Genomic DNA, 24922 nt, shown 5'->3' on the forward strand with positions numbered 1-24922 from the left:
TTGCTTGCAATTTGGTAGCGTCTAAAACTGACCATAGGCATTTTTTGTGCTGAATTTTGACGTTTTAAAGAACAAAATTTTCCAGTCCCTACTTATATTTGTAGAGATAAAATAATCGTGACCCAAAAGCTAAATTTCGTGACTTTTTCTTGACTTTCATGACCGTTTTCTCATTTCGTGACTTTTTCATGACTTTCGTGACCGATAGACCGTCGATCTCAAACGCTGTTCTAGTATTAAATGATGCATAACACAAAAACTATAAATTGAAAGAGCGATTGTACGAACATAAATGAAGAGTATTTATCAAACGTTTAAAGATACACAAGTCATTTACATAATATACTCTAATAAAAATAATATTTAAATGTTATATGACACTCTTCATGAGTCTGTCGTAACGCGGAAGGATTCGGACAACTTCTAGATTAAATAAGGAAAATAATCAGGGCATAAATTTTGTACATAAATTTACAAAATAAAACGAGAACAATTTCGAGACAAGAAAACGTTATGAAATTTATGAGGCGAGACGAGACAACCTTGTTTCTTATTTTGTCTCGTCTCGTGGGCGACACTAAATGAGAATGTGCAAAGAAACGGGAGAACGTCGGACGGGAAAAATACATGGAAATGATGTTTGTCCACGTGGTCGGAGATCGAACCAGGGATCTCTCGCTAGAAAGGCGGGCTCGGTCTACCCTTACTTATTCCTTATCTCTTCTATATCAGTAAATGCGTTCCTAGACATGCAAGTGATATAACATTATAGCCTACTATACTATCGCTACTTTTCAATCATCAGAACTGGCAACACTGTAACGGAATTCCCTGACGTTGGATTCCAATTCCCTGACCACCATACTAACTTGATTTAACCCCCTTTGAAATTTTCCCGTGGCATCTGTGAAACATATTATATATTCTGGTATATATATATATATATATATATATATATATATATATATATATATATATATATATATATATATATATAAATATAACCTTGATGAACTGATGAACCTTACTCGCAATGTGATTGCTTCTGTCACAACTGAGTTGTTACAGAATACTTGCAGAGAGATTGAATTCAGGCTGAATATTGTCCGAGTCACAAATGAAAGTCATGTGTAGTTATACTGAATTAAAATTACTTGTAATTAAAAAAAAAAAAAAACTCTTTTTGAGTTTTCCTTCAAAATGCGTGTTATCTTTTTACTCTATCCAGGTACGCATCCAGAAACTTGTGTTGGCGGGATCGAATACTACAAGCCACTACGTCTATGTACTATTGGACGGGTATTATTCTGCACCCGAAAAGACGATAAGTAATTGTAAAATATATACTTCTACCTATATTTTCAGAAAAAAATGATATATATATATATATTTTTTTTTAAATGAGAGAAAGAGTACAAATGAAGTGTAAAATCAAATGTGCATGCTACGTCAATTATTTCTCTACCTCTGGTGCTTGGGGTCCCGGGTTCGATCCCAGCCCTCGCCAAGTGAACTTTGTGGTGGACAAACACCGTGTGCGTGGATTTCCTCGCGGTTCTCCCGTTTCCTCCCACTTTCTTCATTCCATCATTTCATTTATTTCTCATCTTCACTGTCTCCTTTAGCCTAACCGCCATAATCGTGGGACGTAAAACTCAAAGATTTCATTTCATTTTTTTCAACAATTTCCCTGTTAAACAAATAGAGTGTTATTGAGAAAGTGTACAAATGTATGTTGATTTAGGAAGTTTGGGAAGGGGGGCTAAGGACCCGCTGGACCCCCTGTGGATGCATCCATGACTATCTCTTACCACATTAAAACCATATGTTTTAAACAACCGTCAGGAGGCACGGTGGCTCAGTGGTAAGCGCTCTACCACTGAGCTTACCTCTTATGCGTGGGGTCCCTGATTCGAACCCCGGCCAAGTAAGTTTGTGGCGGACAACATCGTATCCGAGGGTTTTCTCGGAGTACTTCCGTTTCCTCCCCCTTTTTCATTCCACCAATTCTTCCACCATCATCCATTTGCATTAATGATCGTCTCCTTTAGCCTAAGGGCATAATCGTAAATGTTAAACTGAAAGGGTATAATCGTGTATTTCATTTAATTTATTTTCAAAAAACCGTCAGTCCCATTCCGAACACGCTGTATATTCATGCTTTCGTGTGAAGATTCATATTGCCTAAAGTTGTTTGGCGTTCTTTCCATACATCATGTAAAAGTACACGGATTATTGTCTGTACGTATACCCTAATTCATTTTTTCTTTTAGCATGGTTCCAACATCCGTACCTTGAAACTAGCTGGTTTATTGTCGTTTGAAAAAAAAAAAAAAAAAAAAGTGCAAAAATATGCTGCCCGCCTCATGTTGGCGATTATGAGGCATTTACATTCACCCTTAACCAATCAACATATGACTGTTATATAAAATATTTTTTTGTTACGAACATGACGTAAGTTTTGATATTAGCAGAAGGCTGGAAAAAGGGGGAAAAAACATCTCCCTCCTTCTTCGTATAATAAACGTTGAGAGATGTACTCACCTGCGGCAAGTTTGGCGGTGTACTCTTTGTTCTCAACGATGTAATCGAGGCCGATACGGGAATCCATGACGTCTTCCACCCAGTTGGCATTGAGGAGGGTGGACAGACGCTGTCGGAATGAGGCGACGCGGGAGGAACGGAGGCGTCGCCTTGCTGGGTGTGGCGGAGGACGGTCAAAGTGGGGCCACGGACCCCGTCCAGCACTCGACTTCCCTTTCCACCCTGGAAGAAAAGAAAATAAGCCATTAATTAATTGTTACTTGCACTTAACACTAGTAACCAGTTTGAGAAAAATAAAAGAACAGAAACAAAATGGTAAATGGTCGCACAAGTCAGATATTAAATTTATGATCAACATTAGCCATAATAGTTCCATATTTGTACTTAGCACATATTTGTCTAATAAATTAAATCACCAAATGAGCAATTAAGAAGATATATTTCTTAATAATAGCATGTTAACTATATCAACATGCAAGACTGTAGTGTGGATTTCTGTGACGTCACACCCTCACCATCAGTTCCACTCCCATTAAAAGATAATTCAAAATGGTTTCACCATCCTCTCTTAGACTACTCATATGTGCAAAGTAAGGAGGGGACAGTTAAAATGTTAAAACAGTTAACTGTACACAATGTAATTTAGAACAAATGTTGTTAAGAGCCTGCCTTACTAAAAATAACACAAAATTTACCATTTTTCTTTTGCTTGTTTATTCATAAGTGAAAGGAGATAATGATATGGAACTTACCACAATCATAGATAATGTTGTACTACAACAGAAAATATGAACCTGAAGAATTTTCAGTGTTGCCATCCATAGAAATTACAGTGTTGCCAGAATAACAATTTCCCTAAAATCTAAGTTAAGGCAGCGACTAGAGGAACGAACTCAACTGCATTTGATTACGTATCATGTTGTTTTGGTTTCCTGTGAACTACTTTTTAAATAATAGTTGTATTTAGTTTGTAATAAACAAAATAGTTTTAATATACAGTTATTAAAACTAAATAATAATGCTATTTAAAAAGTAGTTCACAGCAAATTAAAACAACACAATACGTAACCAAGTGCAGCTGAGATCGTTCCTCTAGTCGCTGCCTTAACTTAGATTTTAGGGAAATTGTTATTCTGGCAACACTGTAATTTCTATGGATGGCAACACTGAAAATTCTTCAGGTTCATATTTTCTGTTGTAGAACAACATTATCTATGATTGTGGTAAGCACCATATCATTATCTCCTTTCACTTATGAATAAACAAGCAAAAAAAAAAAAATGGTAAATTTTACATTATTTTTAGTAAGGCAGGCTCTTACGTAAATTAAAATGTATGAGAAAATTTAATGTAAAATTTGTTGGAACAGCGGAAGGAAAAGAAAACAGTTTGTAAAGTTGCTACATGAAAAGAATTTCGACAGCAGTCACCTCCATTTCATTTGAGGCACATATAGTCCTAACGATCATGAATAAATATAATCGCTAGTGTTACTGCCTCATAATTTGGAGGCTCGAAGTTCGAAACCCGACATCCTAAGTTTTAACAGTTTTTTTTCTGTTCCACCAGGCGAATGTCGGCGTGATGCTTTTACATATGAGCTCTCATCGATTTTTTCCCCATTTCCATTGTTGCTATTATAATTACTGGTAACCCGTTTGTTAAATCTACACTGGACCATCTTGGAACTTGATCCATTTAATACTATAAACTATTAGTTGTTTTCAAGACCTTTCATATTTTTGGTTGGTTAATTTGGACTTAAAAGTCATTTTTCAGTGCTGAGGTTGCTTGAAACGTCCTAAAATTTTCATCATTACACCCATTTGTGTAAAACTAATTGAACGTCCTTTGTACAATCTTTCCGGAAAGTATTAAGACTAGGATTGCTTAAAACACAAGAGTCGGGGTTGTCTCGACTTGGAAAAGTGTTATAAAAATGATGTATCGTTTCGGAAAATGCAAGCTGTTTCTTTAAAAGAGCTAAATATCCCGTTACGAACATTCTATCTCGTCTCGTCTCATAAGTAACCGTAAATGAGACTGTATTCTCATGTACCAGTTAGAACTGCAGTATCAAACCCTTCATCATCCATCCATCTTATTCTCCTGATATCTATCCTACCGACTACCTGAATATCCTCTTCTTTCAGCATCTCAATCACTTCTTGACAGGAAAGAACTTCCGCTGATGACCGGCTGGTGAAACTTTAGAGGTTTAAGATTTCTTCGCATCGCTCACTCCAAAGTCTTTCGTCATGATATCAATCTCTGTCTAGGGTGGCAAATGTGTATGGCTACTCAGTCGCACACCTAGATTCTTTTGTCGGGAGGGGTCCAAGATTTAGTGGACTCCAATAATACAAGACACTATATTTACGTAGTATCGAACGGATGTTATTCTACAGCCCCCCCCCCCAAAAAAAAGTAATTTTTAGTACTAACACCCATATTCTCACGAAAAACGATAATTTAGGTTGTTTTTATCCGAATAGTACAGATGATGAGTAAGGTCAAACTTTAGTCTATATCAAGTAGGGGCGGCGATTAGGCGGGCAGCAGGGAGCAGTTGTCCCCACTTTTTTGAAGTTATCCCTTAATACACAGGGTGTTTCAAAACAGCACCGATAACGTGTGGGAGGTGATTCCTGGCACCAAGATAAAACAAAAAGTATAGACCAACCTGGGTGCACAAATGCTTCCTTTCGGAGTTATAGGCTGCCGAAAACATGAAAAATGGACTTTAAAGGTACATAGCTTTAAAACTATGGGACCTACCATAGTCGGGTCAAGACTTCACTTAGAAACTAGTATGTTCCCTATCCAAATATCCATGTTTGAGAATCCTAAGGTACTTCCGCAACAATTTTTATAGAAGTAGTTGGTAAGTACTTCAAATTATACCCTTGCACCCAAACTCCCTCTATAAAAATTGTTGCGTGAATCCCTTAGGATTTTGAAACATGTACTTTTGGATAGCGCACATATTAGTTCTTAAGTGAAGCCTTGACTCGACTACGGTAGGTCCCATAGTGTTGAAGCTATGGACCTTTAAAGTTCATTTTTTCATGTTTTCGGCAGCCTGTAACTCCGAAACGAAGCATTTGTGCATCCAGGTTGGTCTATACTTTTTGTCTTAACCTGGATGTCAGGAATCACTTCCCAAACGTTGTCGGTGTTCTTTTGAAACACCCTGTATATAGTTTCAATTTGAATTGTAAAGTTCTTGTATGCATTACTGGTCCATAGAAAAAATGGTGCCATATAATATTTGCCGTTTTGTATGTATTATTTATTTGTATTTCCGTGGACTTAAGAAAACTACAGGAGTTGCGTTTTCATTGCCACGGAAAATGGCCCAAAAAATTAACGTATTACATTTAATAGCATGTGCGGAATTAAAAATATAAGTTCTTCATTAATCCCGTTTCAATATCAATTTGCAAAACACGCATCATTGTTCATTACTATGATTAATATTATCCTTTCTATTCATTTGTTTTGCAAATTGTTATTAAATAAGAAATCAAACCTCTCTTTACACTTTCGTTTTTTAACAATACAAAGGGCTAGTGCCTACTTGCGTTGCTCTTGTCAATTTACTTCAGAAAATATAAAATTAATATACAAATATTCAGATCATGTCTTGCCGCCTCTCCCCCTTTTAACGTCCAATCGCCGCCACTGATATCAAGTATTTCTTTTCTAAAGAAGTATAGTTTTATTAAGAAAGTACACAAATGTGCCAAATGTGCCAAATGTATGTCGAATCACAAAGTTTTTTGGGGGGGGAGGTAGGTCCCGGTGAATCCTCGTGGATACGTCCCTGCTGCAACTATAAACTACTTTGACTAACCACGTATTTATAGTTTTCTTTTCTTTTCTTTTCCTTTTTCGCCTTTGTAAATAGCATGTCAGCTGGACATTTCGATTGCACCAATCAATCAATCATTCCATTTATTATTATTATTATTATTATTATTATTATTATTATTATTATTATTATTATTATTATTATTATTATTATTATTTAATTTTTGAAAGGTATAATATGAAACTGGTGACTTAACTGAGTAAAACACTTTCATAATGAAGTTTGCAGTTCATTTACCAATCTAGTATTTATAATAATCATTATTTATTCACGAAACATACGAGAAATGCTGTCACTTGCGTCGCCTAAGGGGGAGAGTCAAGTGTCCTTGTCCCACCAAAAAGTCTCATCTAGGGCACAACACGCGCATATAAATATATAAACAAAACGATTGTCAAATACTGGTTAACAGCCGCAAAGCATGGTGGACCAGCAAACCAACCAACGAGCGACCGGTTTCTATTTTTTTTTTTTTTTTCCTTCTCTAATGGCCCGCGTAGGCGTGTATTCAGCCACGAGGCCCGACTCGTAATACTTTGCTTTAAAAAAGAAAAAAAGTATGTGTGTGTGTATGTAATTCCATGCAAAACACGAGCTACACCAAGTCACGACCAGGATTGCCAGCGACGGTACGGATATGGCGATTTCTTGGAAAGCAAAACATGGTTACAAGAAAACTTTCTCTCTCTTCTCTTCAACTTGCATATATCGAAAACATTTCAATACAGCAGCGGTTCCCAAACTGTACTCCTCAGAGCACTAAGTGTAATTACTAGAGCAACCCACATTATTCTCTATTTTTTTGTTTAATTATGGTTTATTTTTTCCAAATAATGTTTTATTATGCTTTATTGTTAATTTCAATTATTCCTTTACATTAACTTTTTATAATGTGTAATATTTACTATACATGAAATATTCTAAACATCTTGATTTATTTATTAACATTTTATGCGACCAGTTTCTTTCATATTTAATGAACTTTCTACTTAATGCACTGTAGAGAGATATACTTTACTCGAGTTAGTTTTTTTTTCTATTACATGTGTGCGCTTTATCGGTGCATATATACAGAAAGGGAAAGTAAAAGATGCCACCAAAAAGTACAGAAAGTGCTCAAGTTCAAAAAGTACACATAACAATATAGTGTGCAGTTCTTGTGTACAAGGCCGGATTTAGCATTTTGGCGCCCCTAGGCCCAATATTTCTTTCCGTCCCCTAGTCTGGTTAAAGTTACTTTCCTAAAAAAAACCTTTATTAAAAATTACAGCCAGTTCTCCAGTGTTTGAGATCAATGTTGTAACGAAGTTGATGCATAATGTTGAAAAGTAGTTTAACTTTACCATTATTTGTTCCAATGAACTTCAAAATCAGAATGCTTTATTAGCCTGATTGTTTTAATCAATTCAAAAAATATGTTAAGTTATGGCTATTTATTTTTATTTCTAGATATTATTTTTACTTTTTTTTTCTCTCAGCCGTGCGCCCGCTGGGAGCTTGTGCCCTTAGGCCCGGGCCTACCGGGCCTATTGGGAAATCCGGCCCTGCTTGTGTACTATTCATTGTTGACGGAAAATTTTCTTTTTCTTTTCCTTTTTCTTTTTCTCTTCCTTTTTTCTTTTCTTCACATCAAGGGATTACACGGAAAAATTTGCAGAAATAGAAATAAGCTATTCATTGTTGCATTGTTATGTTTTCAATGATTTTGCAATGTAAATATTGATTTTAAAAAAATATTAATAGAGTATGTTAAACTTGCAGTTAAACAGAATTTTCCAAGACTTGTGCTATATATTTTAAATTATGCTTTATGCTTTAATTTCTAAAATTAAGCTTTATTATGCTTTTAAAATTAGTTTCTTCTGGACCCTTAAACAACCACAACCACAACCACGTTCAAGGTACCAACCATATGTGTGAATTGCTGTTATCCATTTTATGCTTTTGGGTTGCTCTAATAATTACAAAGCAAACTTTTAAGTGTTCCGCAGAAAAAAATAGATAATATATATTTAAATAAAACTTGTTGACTTTACAGCACGAAAGGTAACAACCGGTCAGACGGCTCTATTTTACCTTGGTAATATATGGTCAGCAGATCGACTCCCATCGTTATTATTCGGATGTCTAGATCGGAGAGAGCCATTTGTTAAATTAAGTGCTTACCCAATTTTCTCATGGTGCTGAAACAACACTAAAAGTTTTGTGCTCTCAAGGAGAGTTGAATCTAGGACCACGCGTCGACCACACTGAGGAACAAAATAAATGATTTTAACATTTTAACATTGAAAAGATCTTATTTTATGTCACTATGAAGAATTTATATCCTGACGAATTTCTCTATTAAAAAAAAAGAGAGAGAGAGAGAGATCTGCTGATATAGGTTATTACTGGTGTTGAACGTCCGATCGATTTGGCAACGCTGGTGTCACCTATGTAGTTAAGAGGCTTCATCCCGGCAAAATTAAAATACCGCTAATTTTACAGTAATTATGTGATATCTTCAAATAGATAAAAGATAATCGAAATGTGGAACAAGAGCGCCCCAGACAATATCATTTTACATAAGATACCGTTATCAAGACTCACTTACCTGCTTTCGATTTCGAGCCATTTTGAAAATCGGCGTTTATTTTCGCGTTTCTAATCGGCTGATAACGAAATGCCACTAGGTGACTTGTGATAACGGTACCTCATGCAAAATAATATTGTCTAGGGCGCTCTTGTTCCACATTTCAATTATCTTTTTATTTATTTGAAGATATCACATAATTACTGTAAAATTAGCGGTATTTTAATTTTGCCGGGATGAGGCCTCTTAAGCCAGAACCATGAAACCGGGATCGTTGTCAGTGTGGTGTCTTAGTTTGCAGGTGGAGCTATTGCGTTGGTGCTAGAGAAATACTGCTAAAAGTGAGCCGTTATTAGGAAAGGCCCGTTATGGATCTTTTCCACGTAGTTTTTATAGAACCGAATAGGGAAATAGCGTAGGAACTCTGGTTTAATAATCGGAGTGTTCACAGCTCGCACCATTTTATCGCATATACTAAACAACGACCTTCTAACTTAAGTTTCTTCACTATAGCGAAATTAAACTACCGCTAATTTTAAAGTTTTTCTGTAATATCTTCAAAACAAATAAAAATATTGGAAAAACAGAAACGTAGTGAACTAGACAATACGATTTTGCATGTGATACCTTTACCACAATTCACCTATCTGCTTTTGCTATGCCGCTATTTACAGAACCCGCAAAATGCTAAATCTATCTACAGTTGCAAATCGAAAGCAGATAGATGAGTTGTGATGGTATCACATGCAAAATCGTATAATCTAGTTCACTACGTTTCTGCTTTTCGAATATTTTTATTTGTTTTGAAGATACTACAGAAAACACTAAAATTAGCGGTAGTTTAATTTCGCTGTAGTGAAGAACCTTAAAGGATAGCGTTTGGAATTGCGGCAACTAAGACTTCACGTGGAGTTGACAAGCAGCTGTCAATTGTTTGAAATGAGGGTTTTGGTTGGCCATTTAGTTATCGGGGATGTTTTCCGCAAGATTCCTCGGACGATGACTTATTTTGACACGAAAGATCGTATGTAGAATGTGGCACTCTTTATATACAAACTGCACTTCGATTGAGGAAACGAACCATATTCGGAAGGAATAAGTTCATATTGAAAAATAAAATACCAACGTTTCTAAAGCGTACCATTTTTAGTGAATGTGTGTTCTGGCTGTTTTCACATATGGATAGGAAACGTGAACTCTAACGAGATGAAACATTCATAATCACCGGTATACATAACAAAGCACCGCGAGTGTATTGATAGAAAACATCTCCAAAGATAGGGTAAGAAAACATAAATGAGAAAGATTACATAAGCAATAAGTATTAAAGTGAAAATAAAGAGATTACAGTAACAATGACAGGGACATATTGCAAGAAGGAATAATGATCAATGGATACAAGCAATCCTTGAATGGATACCAAGTAACAAGAAGCACTATATAAAGTATCTCTATGCACTGTGGAATACGGTGGAAATGATTTGTCCATGACAAGTAGTGTGTACAGAAATTGCAGAAACCTTCATCCAGCAGGGGATTGATAATAATTTTTTAAAAACACACACACACACACACACACACACACACACACACACACACACACACACATATATATATATATATATATATATATATATATATATATATATATATATATATATATATATATATATATATATATATATATATGTATGTATGTATGTACGAGGTGTGTTCAAAAAATATCGAACGTTATTTTTACGGCGTAAATTAATGAAGCGCGGAAGACTTTCTTCAGTGTAGATAAGAGAGGACATTCATGCTCCGTCGTAAATGTTTTTCTCGCCCACAGAAAGCGTCAGCGTCAGTCGCTGGCAGTCGGCCAACGAGTGAAGACGTGTAGTAAACAGTCATCGGATTTCTTTCTTTCTTTCTTCTTCTTCTTCTTTTTGAAAATGATAGAAAAACTTAAACAGTCATATTGCAGCAAATTTTTCCAAAAACTTGGCGATACCCAAGCGGAAACCATTCAATCGGATCGATATATTCACTTTTAAACTAGAATTTGACCATGAGGAGAGTGTCTGCGAAATTTGATTCAAACTTTCATCGCCAAACACAACATTCCTGTGTGTCGTCAGGCTTCCTATTCACCGGACATGGTTCCGTGTGACTTTTTGGTTATTCCCCAAGCTGAAAATGCCAATAAAAGAGAACCGATTTGAGTCAAATGAAGACATCATGAGGAATGCGACCGTACACTCCAAAAATTGCGTTCCAGAAGTGTTCTAAGAATTGCGAGAGCACTAGGAGTAGTGTGTGCATTACCAATGGATTTCCAAATCAATAAATGCATTGTTGCCAACCTAAGGTTCGATTCTTTTTCGAACACACCTCGTATATGCAATCAATCAACTAACTTAATAAAATGATGACTTCCAGACTTCGGGTCTGGGTGTATTGTATTGCACAACGAACAAGGGTGGTAAACTTCTTGATTTCGTCTGAAATAACTGCGAGAATACGTGACGAAAATCGCGATGGATAAATGGTTGATTTTCGAAGAAGGAACAAACGATTTTTCTTTCTTTCTCTTTTTCTTTTTTTAAAAAAAGTGTTGGCGTTAATGAACACGAAACGCATGCTGGAAAGGCGTAAACATGCGAACGAGAGGAGTTTTATATGAGGAGGACGAGAAGTGGAAAGTGGAGTGGGTGACACTAGCAGGTTCACTGGCCCCGAAGCAGAAATCCCTGTATAACTAGAAAAGACCTGTCTATACAAAAGTAATAAAACATCACATATGTAATAGCTGTCTGGTAGCTACTAGTTACTTCCTCCCCCTTCTTCTTTCTTTTTATGGTACCCACGTAGCAGATAGGAATAATATCGTCTCATGATAGAACTAGCCATTTCTATAGGCATCTGTGCTTCGTTATTTACTGTTCCACTCGTACCATTTCACCGGCTCCAGCACAAGAATTTTGCTTCTTGGCACTATAGGAAGTGAGAGAACCTTATTGCGGTTAAATATTAACTGACGAGCACGTAAATATCTATATTATAAAGTAAAAAGACATTTATTCACGTGATATCTCAATTTATCCTTAGGACCACGGTGGCTCAGTGGTAGAGACCTGCACGGGCCGAATGTTTCGGCCCGAGTCCAACCCAGCCCGAATGTACGTAGGCCCGGCCCAGCCCGGGCCCGAAAAGTTTTGGAGATTTTCGGCCCGAGCCCGGCCCGGGCCCGATACATTTTCGAAGTTTCATTTTGTAACATTTTTCACGGGCACACTTCTTCAACGTTTGCCTTTATTCTAATTATCGTTTAACGAATGTCAATAATTATTAAAGAATTGCAATTAATCGGCTCCAGCCCGGCCCGACCTGAAGAAAAATCAGTGTCGACCCACCCAAGCCCGGCCCGGCCCAAAGAGTCGGCCCGCCCAAGCCCGGCCCGTGCAGATCTCTACTTACTGGTAAAGCCTTCACCTCTGCTGCGTGGAGTCCCTTGTTTGATCCATGCTCGCGCCAAGTGGGTTTTGTAGTGGACAGACCACATATATGTGGATTTTCTCGGGGTTCTTCCGTTTTCTCCCACTTTCTTGATTTTATCCAAGCATCATCATCACCGTCTTCCTTTAGCCTATCCGAGATAAGCGTGAAACGTACAACTGAAATATTTCATTTCATTTTTGCAATTCATTCCTTCGTTTCACCTTTTATAATTTTCTCTGGAGGTTTCTCGTGATCAAAGATGTCTACTTGTACTTAATGTCACTCAACTTCATTCATTGCTATTTGAAGGACAAAGTGTATAACCACAAACAATACAGTAGCACAAGGACAATATTCGTGGAGAAAACGGACACTCGGACCAGGAGTGTTGACCCCTGCCATGAATCATGTGCTACACAAGGCCCGTATCTGTTAGGCCCTTATTGGCGGATACCTATCTGAGATTATATTCCACATATAAGCAGGGGTAACAGTGAGGGGGGAACGCAGGGGGACGTGGTTATTCCACTTCCCAAAATATATCTATAGCGTCCCTTCTTTTCCCAAAAAATTACAATGGGCAAAGATAGGTACGGGGACGGCATGACGTCATGCGTCCCCTATTAATACCTTTACAGATCCACTTTCACCCCTGCATGTAAGTGTAAACAATCTCCCATCCTTAGTCTTTCAGGCTGTGAAATATCAATGGAAACTAATGATAAATAAAATAAAAAAAGTTCTTCGCAGTTATAACACTTCCTGACTTTTGGCCCTCCCTTAATAAAGGAGCAGGGCCGTGCCGTGGAAAATCAGCGCCCGGGGCGAGAGTATACGACGGCGCCCCCATACATATATTCCAAGCAATTTTTCCTATCTTTTTTTCCTTTTTTCTCCCGAATTGTTCGCCCCCTTACTTCGGCGCCCGGGGCCGTCGCCTCGCTTGCCTCCCCCACGGCACGGCCCTGTAAAGGAGCGCCATTACCTTCAATAGCTTAGGCACTCATCGAACCCAAACCCGCCCCTGCTCGAAAGTGTGATAATCTGAGAGAACGACAGCATCTCAAATCACTGTGACTTCAAATATCCTGAGAAAGTTCATAAATTTTTACAAAGTCACAGTTAAAAAAAAAAAAAAAAAAAAAAAAAAAAAAAAAAGCTTCAGGCTTTGGTAATTAGTGCACATCTCATCACTACACAAGAAACAGTACATATTTTAAGCTTTCTTCCCTTTGCTTGTTTTTTTTTTTTATTATTTTTTAAAATCTATGGGTGACGTCACTCAAGAACCGCCATTGGTTTTAAAAATTATACATTAAATGCAAGTGCTTCTCTTACGTAGGATTACGGAACGCTTATAATTCAAATTCAGGCGCGAACCCAGAATTTTTTGTTGGGAGAGGTCCAACCTTTTTTTGGAGGGGGGGGGAGGGGTGAAAGCGTTCAATACTACAAACCACTATGTATACGAAGTATTGAACATGTATTATTCTGCCCCCAAAAAGATGATAAGTAATTGTAAAAATACTTCCACTTATATTTTCAGGGGAAAAAAGAACTAAATTGTTATTATAAAAGAAAGAGTACGGTACAGATGAAGTGTAAGATCAAATTTTCAACATAAGTGCTACATCAATCATTTCCCTGTTAAACCACTAAGCACTTATAATTTTATTGAAAATGTGTACCAATGTGTGTTCAGTTAGGATTTTTTGGGGGGTGTCCGGGCTCGGTGACCCACCCCCCGTGGGTACGCCCCCTCACATTAATCAATTGCATGAAGCTTGAGCCTTTCAATTTCACTTCTTGCTATAGAAACTATGATCATCGACAAACACCTTTTTCCGACCAGAACAATTATGCCCACAGAACAAAAACTCAGCTATACCACATTCACTTGACACCTAGTCTTCCTGAAGGAATTCCACTCCCTTTCTCTCGTTTAGCAACAGCTGAACCCTTATTGGCTCAGCGCGTGGGTGTGTGAGGGTGTGAGCTTTAGTTCTCATTTTTGCCACGGATCAAGACATTTTGGCAGCACAATAATATTACGAGCTTCACTGTAAAAAAAAAAGTAAATTTACAAAAACCGGTGACAATCTGTTTGCCACGCCTCTACGTAAATCAATTTACATCTATAAAGTAAAATTACTAATATGAAATGGTGTCAATTATATTTTTATGAATAAAAATATCTATTTTCTTATAAATTTATTGGCAAATTTGTAAAAAAAAAAAAAAACAGCAAATTTTGTAATTTAATCTATGGAAATAAATATCAACTTACAAAATGGTGGGTAAATGATTTTACATTGATATTTGGAAATTTAAACTACAGAAATTTTTGCAGTGTTTATATAGTTCTATCTACAAAGACAATGAGGCGTGTAATATCCTAGAGGTAAGGAAGTAAAGTTTAAAAACAAAATTACAGTATACAAAGAAAGGAAGTCCTGTAACTATGCCGAATGATCTTAATAGAAACTAGCACTTAACTCGACACTCAACTCAGGACAAGAATAATTGAAGACTGTACCGCGCGCACTGTTAAAAGAAATGAAATTGTTAATATTATTTTCCAAAAGAGGGAAATAAGCTGAATCATAAGAGGTAACTTTCTCTGTAACCATTTGTGAACACAAAATTTCTCAATCCTGTTTACACATTTGTTTGTTTGTTTTTTTAAAAAAAAATCTCCAAAGTACTACTTGACATTTTAAGTAATTTAGTTCTACTGGCAAAAATCTTCTCACAAAATGAAGATTCTTCTGTTGCACTTTTGTTTACAGGAAAAAAACGAAAAGTCACACTTGTACCCTACTTCCATACTCAACTCTCTTCGTTTTCGGGACAAAAATCTTGTGGAGCAAGTTTCTGACGTGCTACAGGATGGCCAAACAATTTAATTGGTTATATGCTATAATCATGGAGTATTCATTTCTGATTCTCCCTATATTTTGATGTAATAGCAAATATATAATCATAGTTATTACGAAGACTCTCTATTACCTCCCGAAGATGATTAAAAAAAGTCAATTAAATAAATTTCCGTTCCTAGGATTATTAATTCTTTACAACCTCACCTATTGTGCGGTTAAGGAAAACTGTCATCTTACAGTTGGACAGTACATGTGGTAGGCACTCTTGCCAAAGGCTCTGCAACGATGGAGACAGCAGATATACTGACAAATTTAGAACGTTTAACAAGTTATAACTTTATGTTTGTTGTGCTGTATGGTTGCGAAACATGGTCGCTTACTCTCAGGGAAGAATATAGACCGAAAGTATTTGAGAACAAAATACTGAGACGAATATTCGGACCCAAGAGGAACGGGAATGGGGAATGGCGGAAACTTCATGACCAGAATTTATACATTTTGCCGAACATTGTTAAGGGTCAACAAGTCTAGGAGGCTCAGATGGGAAGGTCATGTAGACAGAATAGAAGAAAGTATTGACGTTTTCAAAGTTTTCAAGGAAGACCAATCGGAAAACGATCATTAAGAAGACCTAGACGCAGATGGGACGACAATATTAAGATGGATCCCGCAGGAATAGGAATACAAAGTAGAAACTGGATTCAGTTGGCTAAGGACAGAAGTCAACGGAAACTCTCGTAAACGCGGCATGGACCTCCGAGTTTCATAGGCCATAGAGTTAGTTAGCCGTAATATGACACGATGATTTGTAACGTCTGATTTCCAAATAACCAAAATAACAGTATATAGAATAGTTGACAGAAGATTCAACTCTCCACCCCCCAGAGTATCAATAAAATATATTTTAAAATAAATTCTATACTAATAAAAAACTTGAAACTCTTATGTCGTCATAGTTTCCCCCCATCCCCGATCCCCAAGCAAATTGAAATGACGCTCCTGAATTATGCATTTGTGTTTTCTGAAAATCAGAATTAATTAAATAATATGTCAAATTCCAGTGGCGGATCTTGCCGGGGGCAAAGAGAGCATAGCCCTCCAGTTTTTTGAGTGACAAAAATAATTTGTTATTATTTATATATACTTTTGAGAATTTATAGTAAACTCATGATATATCTATCATAGTAGAAAAAATATGGATTCTAGCTGGGACCCCCCGTTTTTACCTTCTTGATCCGTCTTTGTCAATATTTACTAAAAGTGAGTCACAGAGAGTAAATCGTTCCTATTAGTTGAGTATGGGTGACTAACAAAAACGATATTTTTTAATATCATACAGATGCATGCATGTTTAGAAGAAAAATAGGACATTCCGAGTTTTAGAGAAATTTGGGGGAGGGGGCACAGACGATGAAAGCTCAGGACGTCTGGGAGCCCGTTACGGTAAATATATTGAGCTTAACTATGCCCCGAATTATCATTATAGAAGGAAATGAGATTCACCAGCCGCGCCGTTACAATTATTTATAACAAAACGCAGTGACTGGAACCTAGATCTGCATCTAAAGATATAAAACCTCGATTGAGGTGAGAAAAGAGTTATCATTAGCAATGTAATTTGTGTATTAATATCTGAAAATTCGAAGCCAAACATAAAGCAAATGGTCAAATCTTCTAGCATGAATTTGATTGTTGTCAAATACAAGAAATCAATTTTCGAACAGTAGCGAACAGCTGTTCCATTTAGTTAGTTATCACAGTTTTGACATGAAAACTAGCCTTGTCTTTGTCACAAACAAGTTCCTTATCATTGAAGGTCGAAAACTTTTTTAAAATTTTATTTTAACAGATGTAGAAGAAAAATCTATAAAAATCAGGAGCTAGTTGTACTGTAATTGCAAACTGATATATTGAGATTAAAGCTCGATATTGAATTCTATATATAAAAAAAGATTATCATCTTTCCTCTGCAGGTGTATTTACTTTATCTTTCTTTAACATAATATATTGCTATTTAAAGAAAAAAGACACAACGAGATTGTATTTTTAGTGATTAGGTCTTTCTGAGTGCGAGTGCACTTTCCCTCCCTTTCGTTGTTCATGATGGGATAGGATGCTTAAAATCGTGGCTTTTAAGATTTGTTCTCTCTGGAGAAAGGGGAAGCAGCAAACGATGCCTTTGCACGAGGCAGCAAATTGCCTAGGGCCGGCCCTGATTACTAGATATACTTACAGTACTTTGATAGTTTTAAAAGCATCTATGGAAACGCCCTGAAGCCAAGACTATTAATAGTGCAAAGAAATGTTCAATTGAGATCAGCGTTTGTCCATAAGTAGAGTTTGAATGAATCAGAAGAATTCAACGCCTGCTATAACTTACGAAATAAAAGGCTTGTTAACTAGAATTTCTTACATAACACCAAATGGTTGCATCCATATGTAACAGAAATAGCCACAGACATTACAGATAACAAGACGTTAGATAACCGCAGCACTGCAATCGTAAAGTTCCATCCATGTTAGATGTCGCTGGTGTTGTTATTCATGACAGTAATGAAGGAAAAGAACTCGAGAAGTTTTTTTCTTATCTGACGAAAGTGTCTTTCCTTTAAACTCTGTTAAAAATATTCTTTCTTTCCGAGTGGACATCAACCGGGCATCCTTAAAAGGAGCGGCGCCCAAATTCTTCCACATTCCAACACCTGTTTCTGAAGACGTTCGGATATGGTAATACACTCAAATGCACAATGTCAAATCTGTCAACATTCGGTGTTTAAGTTGATTTTTAACATATTTTAAGAGGAAACAGTTGAAGACGATATTATTTGAAGATGCCTTTTCGGCATTTCATACTGCTAACTATATTGTAAATGGTAATATTCAATTGTCACTAACTTGTTATACGTGTCCCATTTGAGAGTAGTAGTTATTTCACTCGAAAACAATGGCGTCTTTGTAGCAATGATGGCACGTGTCGGTATCATCTGGTCACTTAATCCTTAGAAGTGAAATTTTGTAGTTTCATATCCTACAGTTATGACGCTCTTTAGGATGAAGAACACGGTTGATAATTAAATTAAATGATTATGTAAGAATTTGTGAAACAATGCGGGAGGAAACGGGAGAATCCTGAGAAAACTCACGGACACCACACATTCATTTAGCTTGGAATCGAACCAGGGGCCGCTAGTATGGGAGGTAAGTGCTCAACCCCTGAGCCATCGTGCTGTCGAACTGGATCATTTTTTTTTTTTTTTTTTTGTTCATCACAAGATGAGAAATAAGATTTTCTCGCCTCGTCTTATAAGTCTTGTAGAATCTCGTCTCGGTTTTTTCCCATGCCGTATTGTAAATTTATGTACAGAGTGTATGCCTTGGTTGAATTCTTAATTTCACCTAGAAGTTACCAAAAATCATACGTCACGAGACTTCCACGAAAGATGTGACTTAAGGGTCTTTACTACAGCAAAGTTAAACTACCGCTAATTTTAGAGTTTTTCTGTAATATCTTCAAAACAAATATAAAAAAATCGAAAAGCAGAAACGTAGTGAACTAGACAATACGATTTTGCACGTGATACCGTTATCATAACTCATCTATTTGCTTTTGATTTTCAACTGTGGATAGATTTAGTATTTTTCGCGGGTTCTGTAAATAGAGGCATACCAAAAGCAAATAGGTGAATTGTGGTAAAGATATCACATCCAAAATCGTATTGTCTAGTTCACTACGTTTCTGCTTTTCGAATATTTTTTATTTGTTTTGAAGATATTAGGGAAAAACTCTAAAAGTTAGCGGTAGTTTAATTTCGCTGTAGTGAAGACCCTTAACAACATTTAAGCTATATTTTTGATTGAAATATAATATTGTGTAATGGCTTCCGTATCTTGAAACATTGATAAATGCTCTTCTTTGTGTTCATACGATCACTTTATCAATTTGTAATTATTCTACTATGTGTGTAGCCACTGGCGTATTTAGGGGGGCTTCCGGGCTTAAGCCCCCCCCCCCGAAATCTTACTTACTATAGTAAAGTTTATGAAATATATTGCTGAATTTTCAGATTTTCAGGCAAAGCCCCCCCGAAATCTTACTTACTATAGTAAAGTTTATGAAATATATTGCTGAATTTTCAGATTTTCAGGCAAAGCCCCCCCCCCCCCCCGAAAGTTAGCAAAGCCCCTCCCGAAACAAAACCGTAAATACGCCACTGTGTGTAGCACTAAAACAATGTTTGATATCTAAGACTTGGGTGAATTAGTGTTGCTCACGAGACTCGATAAATTGCTCGTCTCGTCTCGAATTTAGAAAGATACTTCTTGTTTCGTGGCAACACTAAATACTTGTTGAATTATGTATTTACAAAGGTTCGCGTTTCTCGAAGTGTGAATGACGAAGTTTTGATATTTTCGTAGTATCTGTTTTTTTTTTTTTTTTTTCGAATCACCGAGTCACACTAAGTCACAGATTCGTTCTGATTAAACTGGGTCACCGAGTCTAACAATTTCCACATCTCACGAGTCACGAATGTCCGTTAAACAATGTTATTATAAAAAGAAGACGCTTCAGTCTTGCCAGTCACGCTAATTCCTACAATGTTATGCAAACCTCAAAATAGTTACTGGTTGCATCAAGCAAGATGCCTCAGTGTATTTGTCAAGATAATTTCTAATAGTTCACAGTCTAATAGCTATTACTAGCTACGTCATTTTACCTAACACCGAGAGATGTCGCTAGCAGCGTCTACCTTCTACATGATGCCAAGAGATGGCGTTGGCAATTTGAAAACGAGCTGAGAACATGGTATAGAACTAATATTTACACTATAAACAATATCTGTTGTTTGAATTCATATGCAGAAGATGTTTAGCGTCCATTTCCAGTACCAAGGCTACATAAGACGTGGACCTAGTGTTTAAGGGGGAATCTGAATCATTGTAATGCGTTAAATGCTCTCCAACCGAGAATCGAACCAGGGACCCCGTGCACCTGCACTGGCCACTAGACCAATAGGAAGAGCGTAAACAATCTTTTGAATCACCCTATATATAATAGAGTATATAAATTTTAACTCTGTACGTTCATTCAAGGTTAAAATGTAATAAAATGGTTTCTTCATTTGGTAAAAGATGCATTATATTCACGCGACTTCTTTCTAACATCATTATATAAGTGTTAATAGCCATACAGAGGAGAACTATAAGACCACAATGGATAATGAAACAGCAGGTATCATATTACGTTCGTTAATCTTTCTGCCTGTAAGAGAGGAGGAAAGATGGTCTCTTTAGCGGGCATTTTAGTATGATGATCACCAACAGGCATGCAACTTTGCTTACAGCAAAACTCATAATCAGGGCCCATGACGTACAGAAACAGGCGCGGCAAAACATAACAGAGAAACCAACTATCAAGAGAACAGTGTTACCATAAGTCTTTTTATCTCCGAAATCAATCATGCCTAATTAAAAGATACCAATGTCTCTGATAAGTAACGGAAAAATTAAATTTCTCGCGCAACAATCCTTAGGAGAGCCAGGGTCTATCAAGTCGTTTGTAGCACTTATGCCATTGGCAGGATGTGTGGTCAGCACACTGCTTCCCCTCGCCATTAATACTGGCTTTCTAGACCGGAGTTTACTATTTTTTCAAGTAGCTTCTCAACTGTGCTCACGACGCTGAATGGACACGGAACGCCAATATTATCTGGTGAGTACAATTTTCCATCTTTCCTCTGACCAGACCTAGAACTCCTTAACTTAGTTGATCTCACGAGAAGTGGTATTCCGGTGTTGAACCCTTTTTTTACTTATTTGTTTATTTACTTCAGTTAAGGAAATTGTAGAGATTCACTTACGATATTGCTGCTTGTACTATAATAACCTTAGATTCATGATTCATAACTCATTATCTTCAGAATACATCTGGGGGGGGGGGTCAGGGCGGCTCAGTGGCAAAGCGCTTACCTCTGTTGCGTAGGGCTTCTAGTTCGATCCCAGGCCAAGTAAGTCTGTGGTGGACAACATCGTGTCCGTGGGTTTTCTCGGGGGTTTTCCCGTTCCTGCTACATTCTCATTTCATCGATTCTTCCACCATCTTCGTCTCCTTTAGCCTGAAGGGCATAATTGTGAGACGATAAACTGTAAGATTTCATTTGATTTTCAAAGAATAAACTTGAAATGATATCATAAATGTATAAATTTGAGATAAATTACGAAACATAACCCGAAAAAAAATTATAGTTGCGTAACCCTATTGCTCACTCAGATACCGGTACCTACATAAAAAGTACATAAAAATGAAAATCTATATGTTTAACAAGTTTTTCTTTCTTTTTTTTTAAAAAAAAAAGAATCATTGGAGAAGAAAGAGACTGAAGATTATTATTTATTATAATACTCGTAAGAGTGCATAAATTGGAATCCATAGAGACACGAAATTTTGTATTTGGACTTCTCAATTAAAATAATTAGACCAATGTTTCAGTTTTTTTTAAAAAAAATATTTGAGCTAGAAGGGAAGAAAAAGGTTTGAGAAGAAAAGGAATGATTCTTATTAAATTATAAGATGTCAATATCTCGGAATTATCTTTATTATATTTTTGCGGGTACATTGGAAGAGTTGAAATTTAAAAAAAAAAAAAAATCCTAAGCATTATACATTCCAACACCACACTGTTGTATATAGGGGTTGTATATGTCTCAGGCGTTTGTTTCATGGCCAAATAATAATGGAAAAGGAAGGATAACCATTTCTCCAGTCTAAGATGAACCTTTTTTTTGGGGGGGGGGTATTTTGCCCAATGAACACCATATGTAACAATTATAATTAATTGTGTATGTGATGTATTTTCTTATTACATACTGCATGCAAGAAGAAAGAAAACACTGGTCATACATGAATTAGAAACTCCAACCGGAAGCAGGCTCAAATCTTGCAAACGGTGCGAGATTTTGAGAAAAAATAATCGAAAAGAGTCTCCCTTTTATGATACCCCTTGGCTTTTTTTTTTTTAAATCAATACGTCTTTCACTTGTGTCTGTAAACGGACATGTACAGATGTTGTAAGGAATGATAAGGAGATTTATGCTCATATGCGAATGATGCGCTGTGTAGAGAGCGCAGGTTCAGCTAGTCATAATTATAAGATGTCATTATAGACTCTGAGATATTAACATCCTATTATAATAATTGTAATCTCACCTTTTTTTTCTGCCTACCCTTTTTTCTTGCTTTGTATGTCAAATATATTTTTAAAAACGTTTTAATACGTTTTAAAAAAACATTTTAACACATTTTTGATTATTTTAAATGGAAGTATAAATAACAAATTTCATGTCTCTAATCTTCCAACTACCTCTATAAAAAAAAATTGTTGCGGAAGTACCACAGGATTCTGAAACTCGGATATTTGGATAACGCACATACTACTCGCTGTTCAGCGTAAGCTCTAAACTCCGATAAACAAAATATTTGTATCCTTCCGTTTGTCACAAATGCGATTGGCTAAGTGATGCGTCACCCCCACTTCCGACGGGGAGGAGCAAATTATACACGTGCATTTTCACAATACTGTCTCGTGCTGTCCAGATACTTAGGGAAGCAGCAGAAAAGAAAGAAAAAACTCGAAAAATTTAGAAAAATTATATAAATTTAGCTGGTAAGCAGTTGTTGCTTACTGAGTAAAGGTTTCCCTTGGTGTTTCATCACAACACTCACGGAACCGGGATTCATGTGATCCATCTTTCAGATTTACAAGCAGAAGACGCCTCCATAGTTGAATTGGCGCCATAATTACTGCGCATGTTTAGTGTTTATTTTTTAGTATTTCATTAACGACACTCGATTGTAGTATTATTAGATAATCCGTATTATATTTTTAGTCATTTATAATAATGTAGTAGTTTTATGTGGAGTTTCATAGTGAAAGTAATAATCAAATCATATGAACTATTTTGCGGAGGAGTACAAGCGTCGGTAGGCCAAAAGGAAATCAGCGAGATTTAGTTTCACGTGACTTTGTTTATTGCAGTACAGAGCTTAGGCCGAACAGGGTTTACATCAATGATTTGTATACTATACAAGTATAGTTTTATTAAGAAACTATAGAAATGTCTGTTGAGCTTCGAAGTTTGAGGGTGGGTGGGTCAGGATCTGATGGACCATCCCCGTTGGCACGCCCCTGATCCCTGAGTTTAGAGAGATGAAATTTACTATTTACACTTTTTTATTTAAAACAACTACATACGTGTATCAACGTTCTTGTATACTTTACCTAGAAGGAAAAAAATACGTAGCAAGGAAAAGAGGTGTGGTAATTCATTAACATAGGTCAAACACCAAAATACGCTAACAAAAAAAAAAAAAAAAGTTGATTTATTTTAAACCAAAACTACAAATAACAACTTTTACATCTCTAAACTTAAGAGATTATCTTATATGGACAGTTTATTATTAGGAAATTCTACTTGGAAGCAGTGATGCCAACCTGTAACCTTATAAAATCCCATCTCGAAAGACAAAAATACCCATTTCTTTCTTAAATTTCTTACGCGCTATACTAATTACAAAATTTCCAAAATATATAACATATTGAAATTGAAACTACTGTATATGTCACTTACTTTCTGCAATATTTAAGTGAATTAATCGTAAATTTCCATTTTCTAAACTCCTTAATAGTATTTTCCTTAATTAAAAAAAGACTATTGAAATTATTGATGAAAATAAATTGACATTTCGTTTATCAGAGTTTAGTATTTCCACCACGCTTTTGTGCTATAATTTTCAACTGAAAATACACAAATTTCATTCTCCAGTTATTTCGTATTTAATGTTCTACAAATTGTCTATCTGTCGTTTCATAATTCACTCTCCTCCGTTCATGAATTTCTTTTAAAATTCCAGAGTACAATTTATGTTCCTTGATGCTTACGTATTTTTTGAGATTCACGAGTTCCTGTATAAATCACTTTCACAATAATATGCACTTTCCAACAGTAAAATTTGACAATTAGCACTCACTTGTTTCACGTTTATTCAAGTGTAATTAGCCTACTTCCCACTTACTTAGAGAATTTTGTTGGTTTGGATGAAAATAAATATGTGAAAAATCCCATATATACTGCCAATTTTGACGAAAATTCCCTTTATCGACATTCGGAAAATTAATGTCCGAAAATCCCACGTGTTGGCATCACTCCTTGGAAGTGAGTGAAATGTAAGTTTCGATTTTGTGCACATCTCGTAACCCTTAAGGGTCTTCACTACAGCGAAATTAAACTACCGCTCATTCTAGAGTTTTTCTGCAAATCTTCAAAACAAATAAAAAAATATTCGAAAAGCAGAAGAAACGTAGTGAACTAGACAATACGATTTTGCATGTGATGCCGTTATCACAACTCACCTACCTGTTTTCGATTTGGAACTCAAGATAGATTTAGCATTTTTTGCGGGTTCTGTAAATAGCGTACCAAAAACAGATAGGTGAATTGTGGTAAAGGTATCACATGCAAAATCGTATTGTCTAATTCACTATGTTTCTGCTTTTCGAATATTTTTATTTGTTTTGA

General features: G+C 36.3%; 1 protein-coding gene across 2 annotated transcripts in view; it reads right to left on the reverse strand.

Annotated features, from left to right (window-relative positions):
• Positions 1-24922, reverse strand: part of LOC145681179 (uncharacterized) — a gene marked incomplete at its 5' end in the record, with an annotated part of 393968 nt that overhangs the window by 262506 nt on the left and 106540 nt on the right. For both annotated transcript variants that reach the window (XM_081752658.1, XM_081752657.1), the window contains 1 exon segment: positions 2545-2766. In XM_081752658.1, coding sequence (XP_081608784.1) covers positions 2545-2611 — 67 coding nt within the window.

The sequence above is a fragment of the Thermobia domestica genome, chromosome 3 (assembly GCF_964235325.1).
Source record: "Thermobia domestica chromosome 3, izTheDome1.hap1.1, whole genome shotgun sequence".
Taxonomy (NCBI): domain Eukaryota; kingdom Metazoa; phylum Arthropoda; class Insecta; order Zygentoma; family Lepismatidae; genus Thermobia; species Thermobia domestica.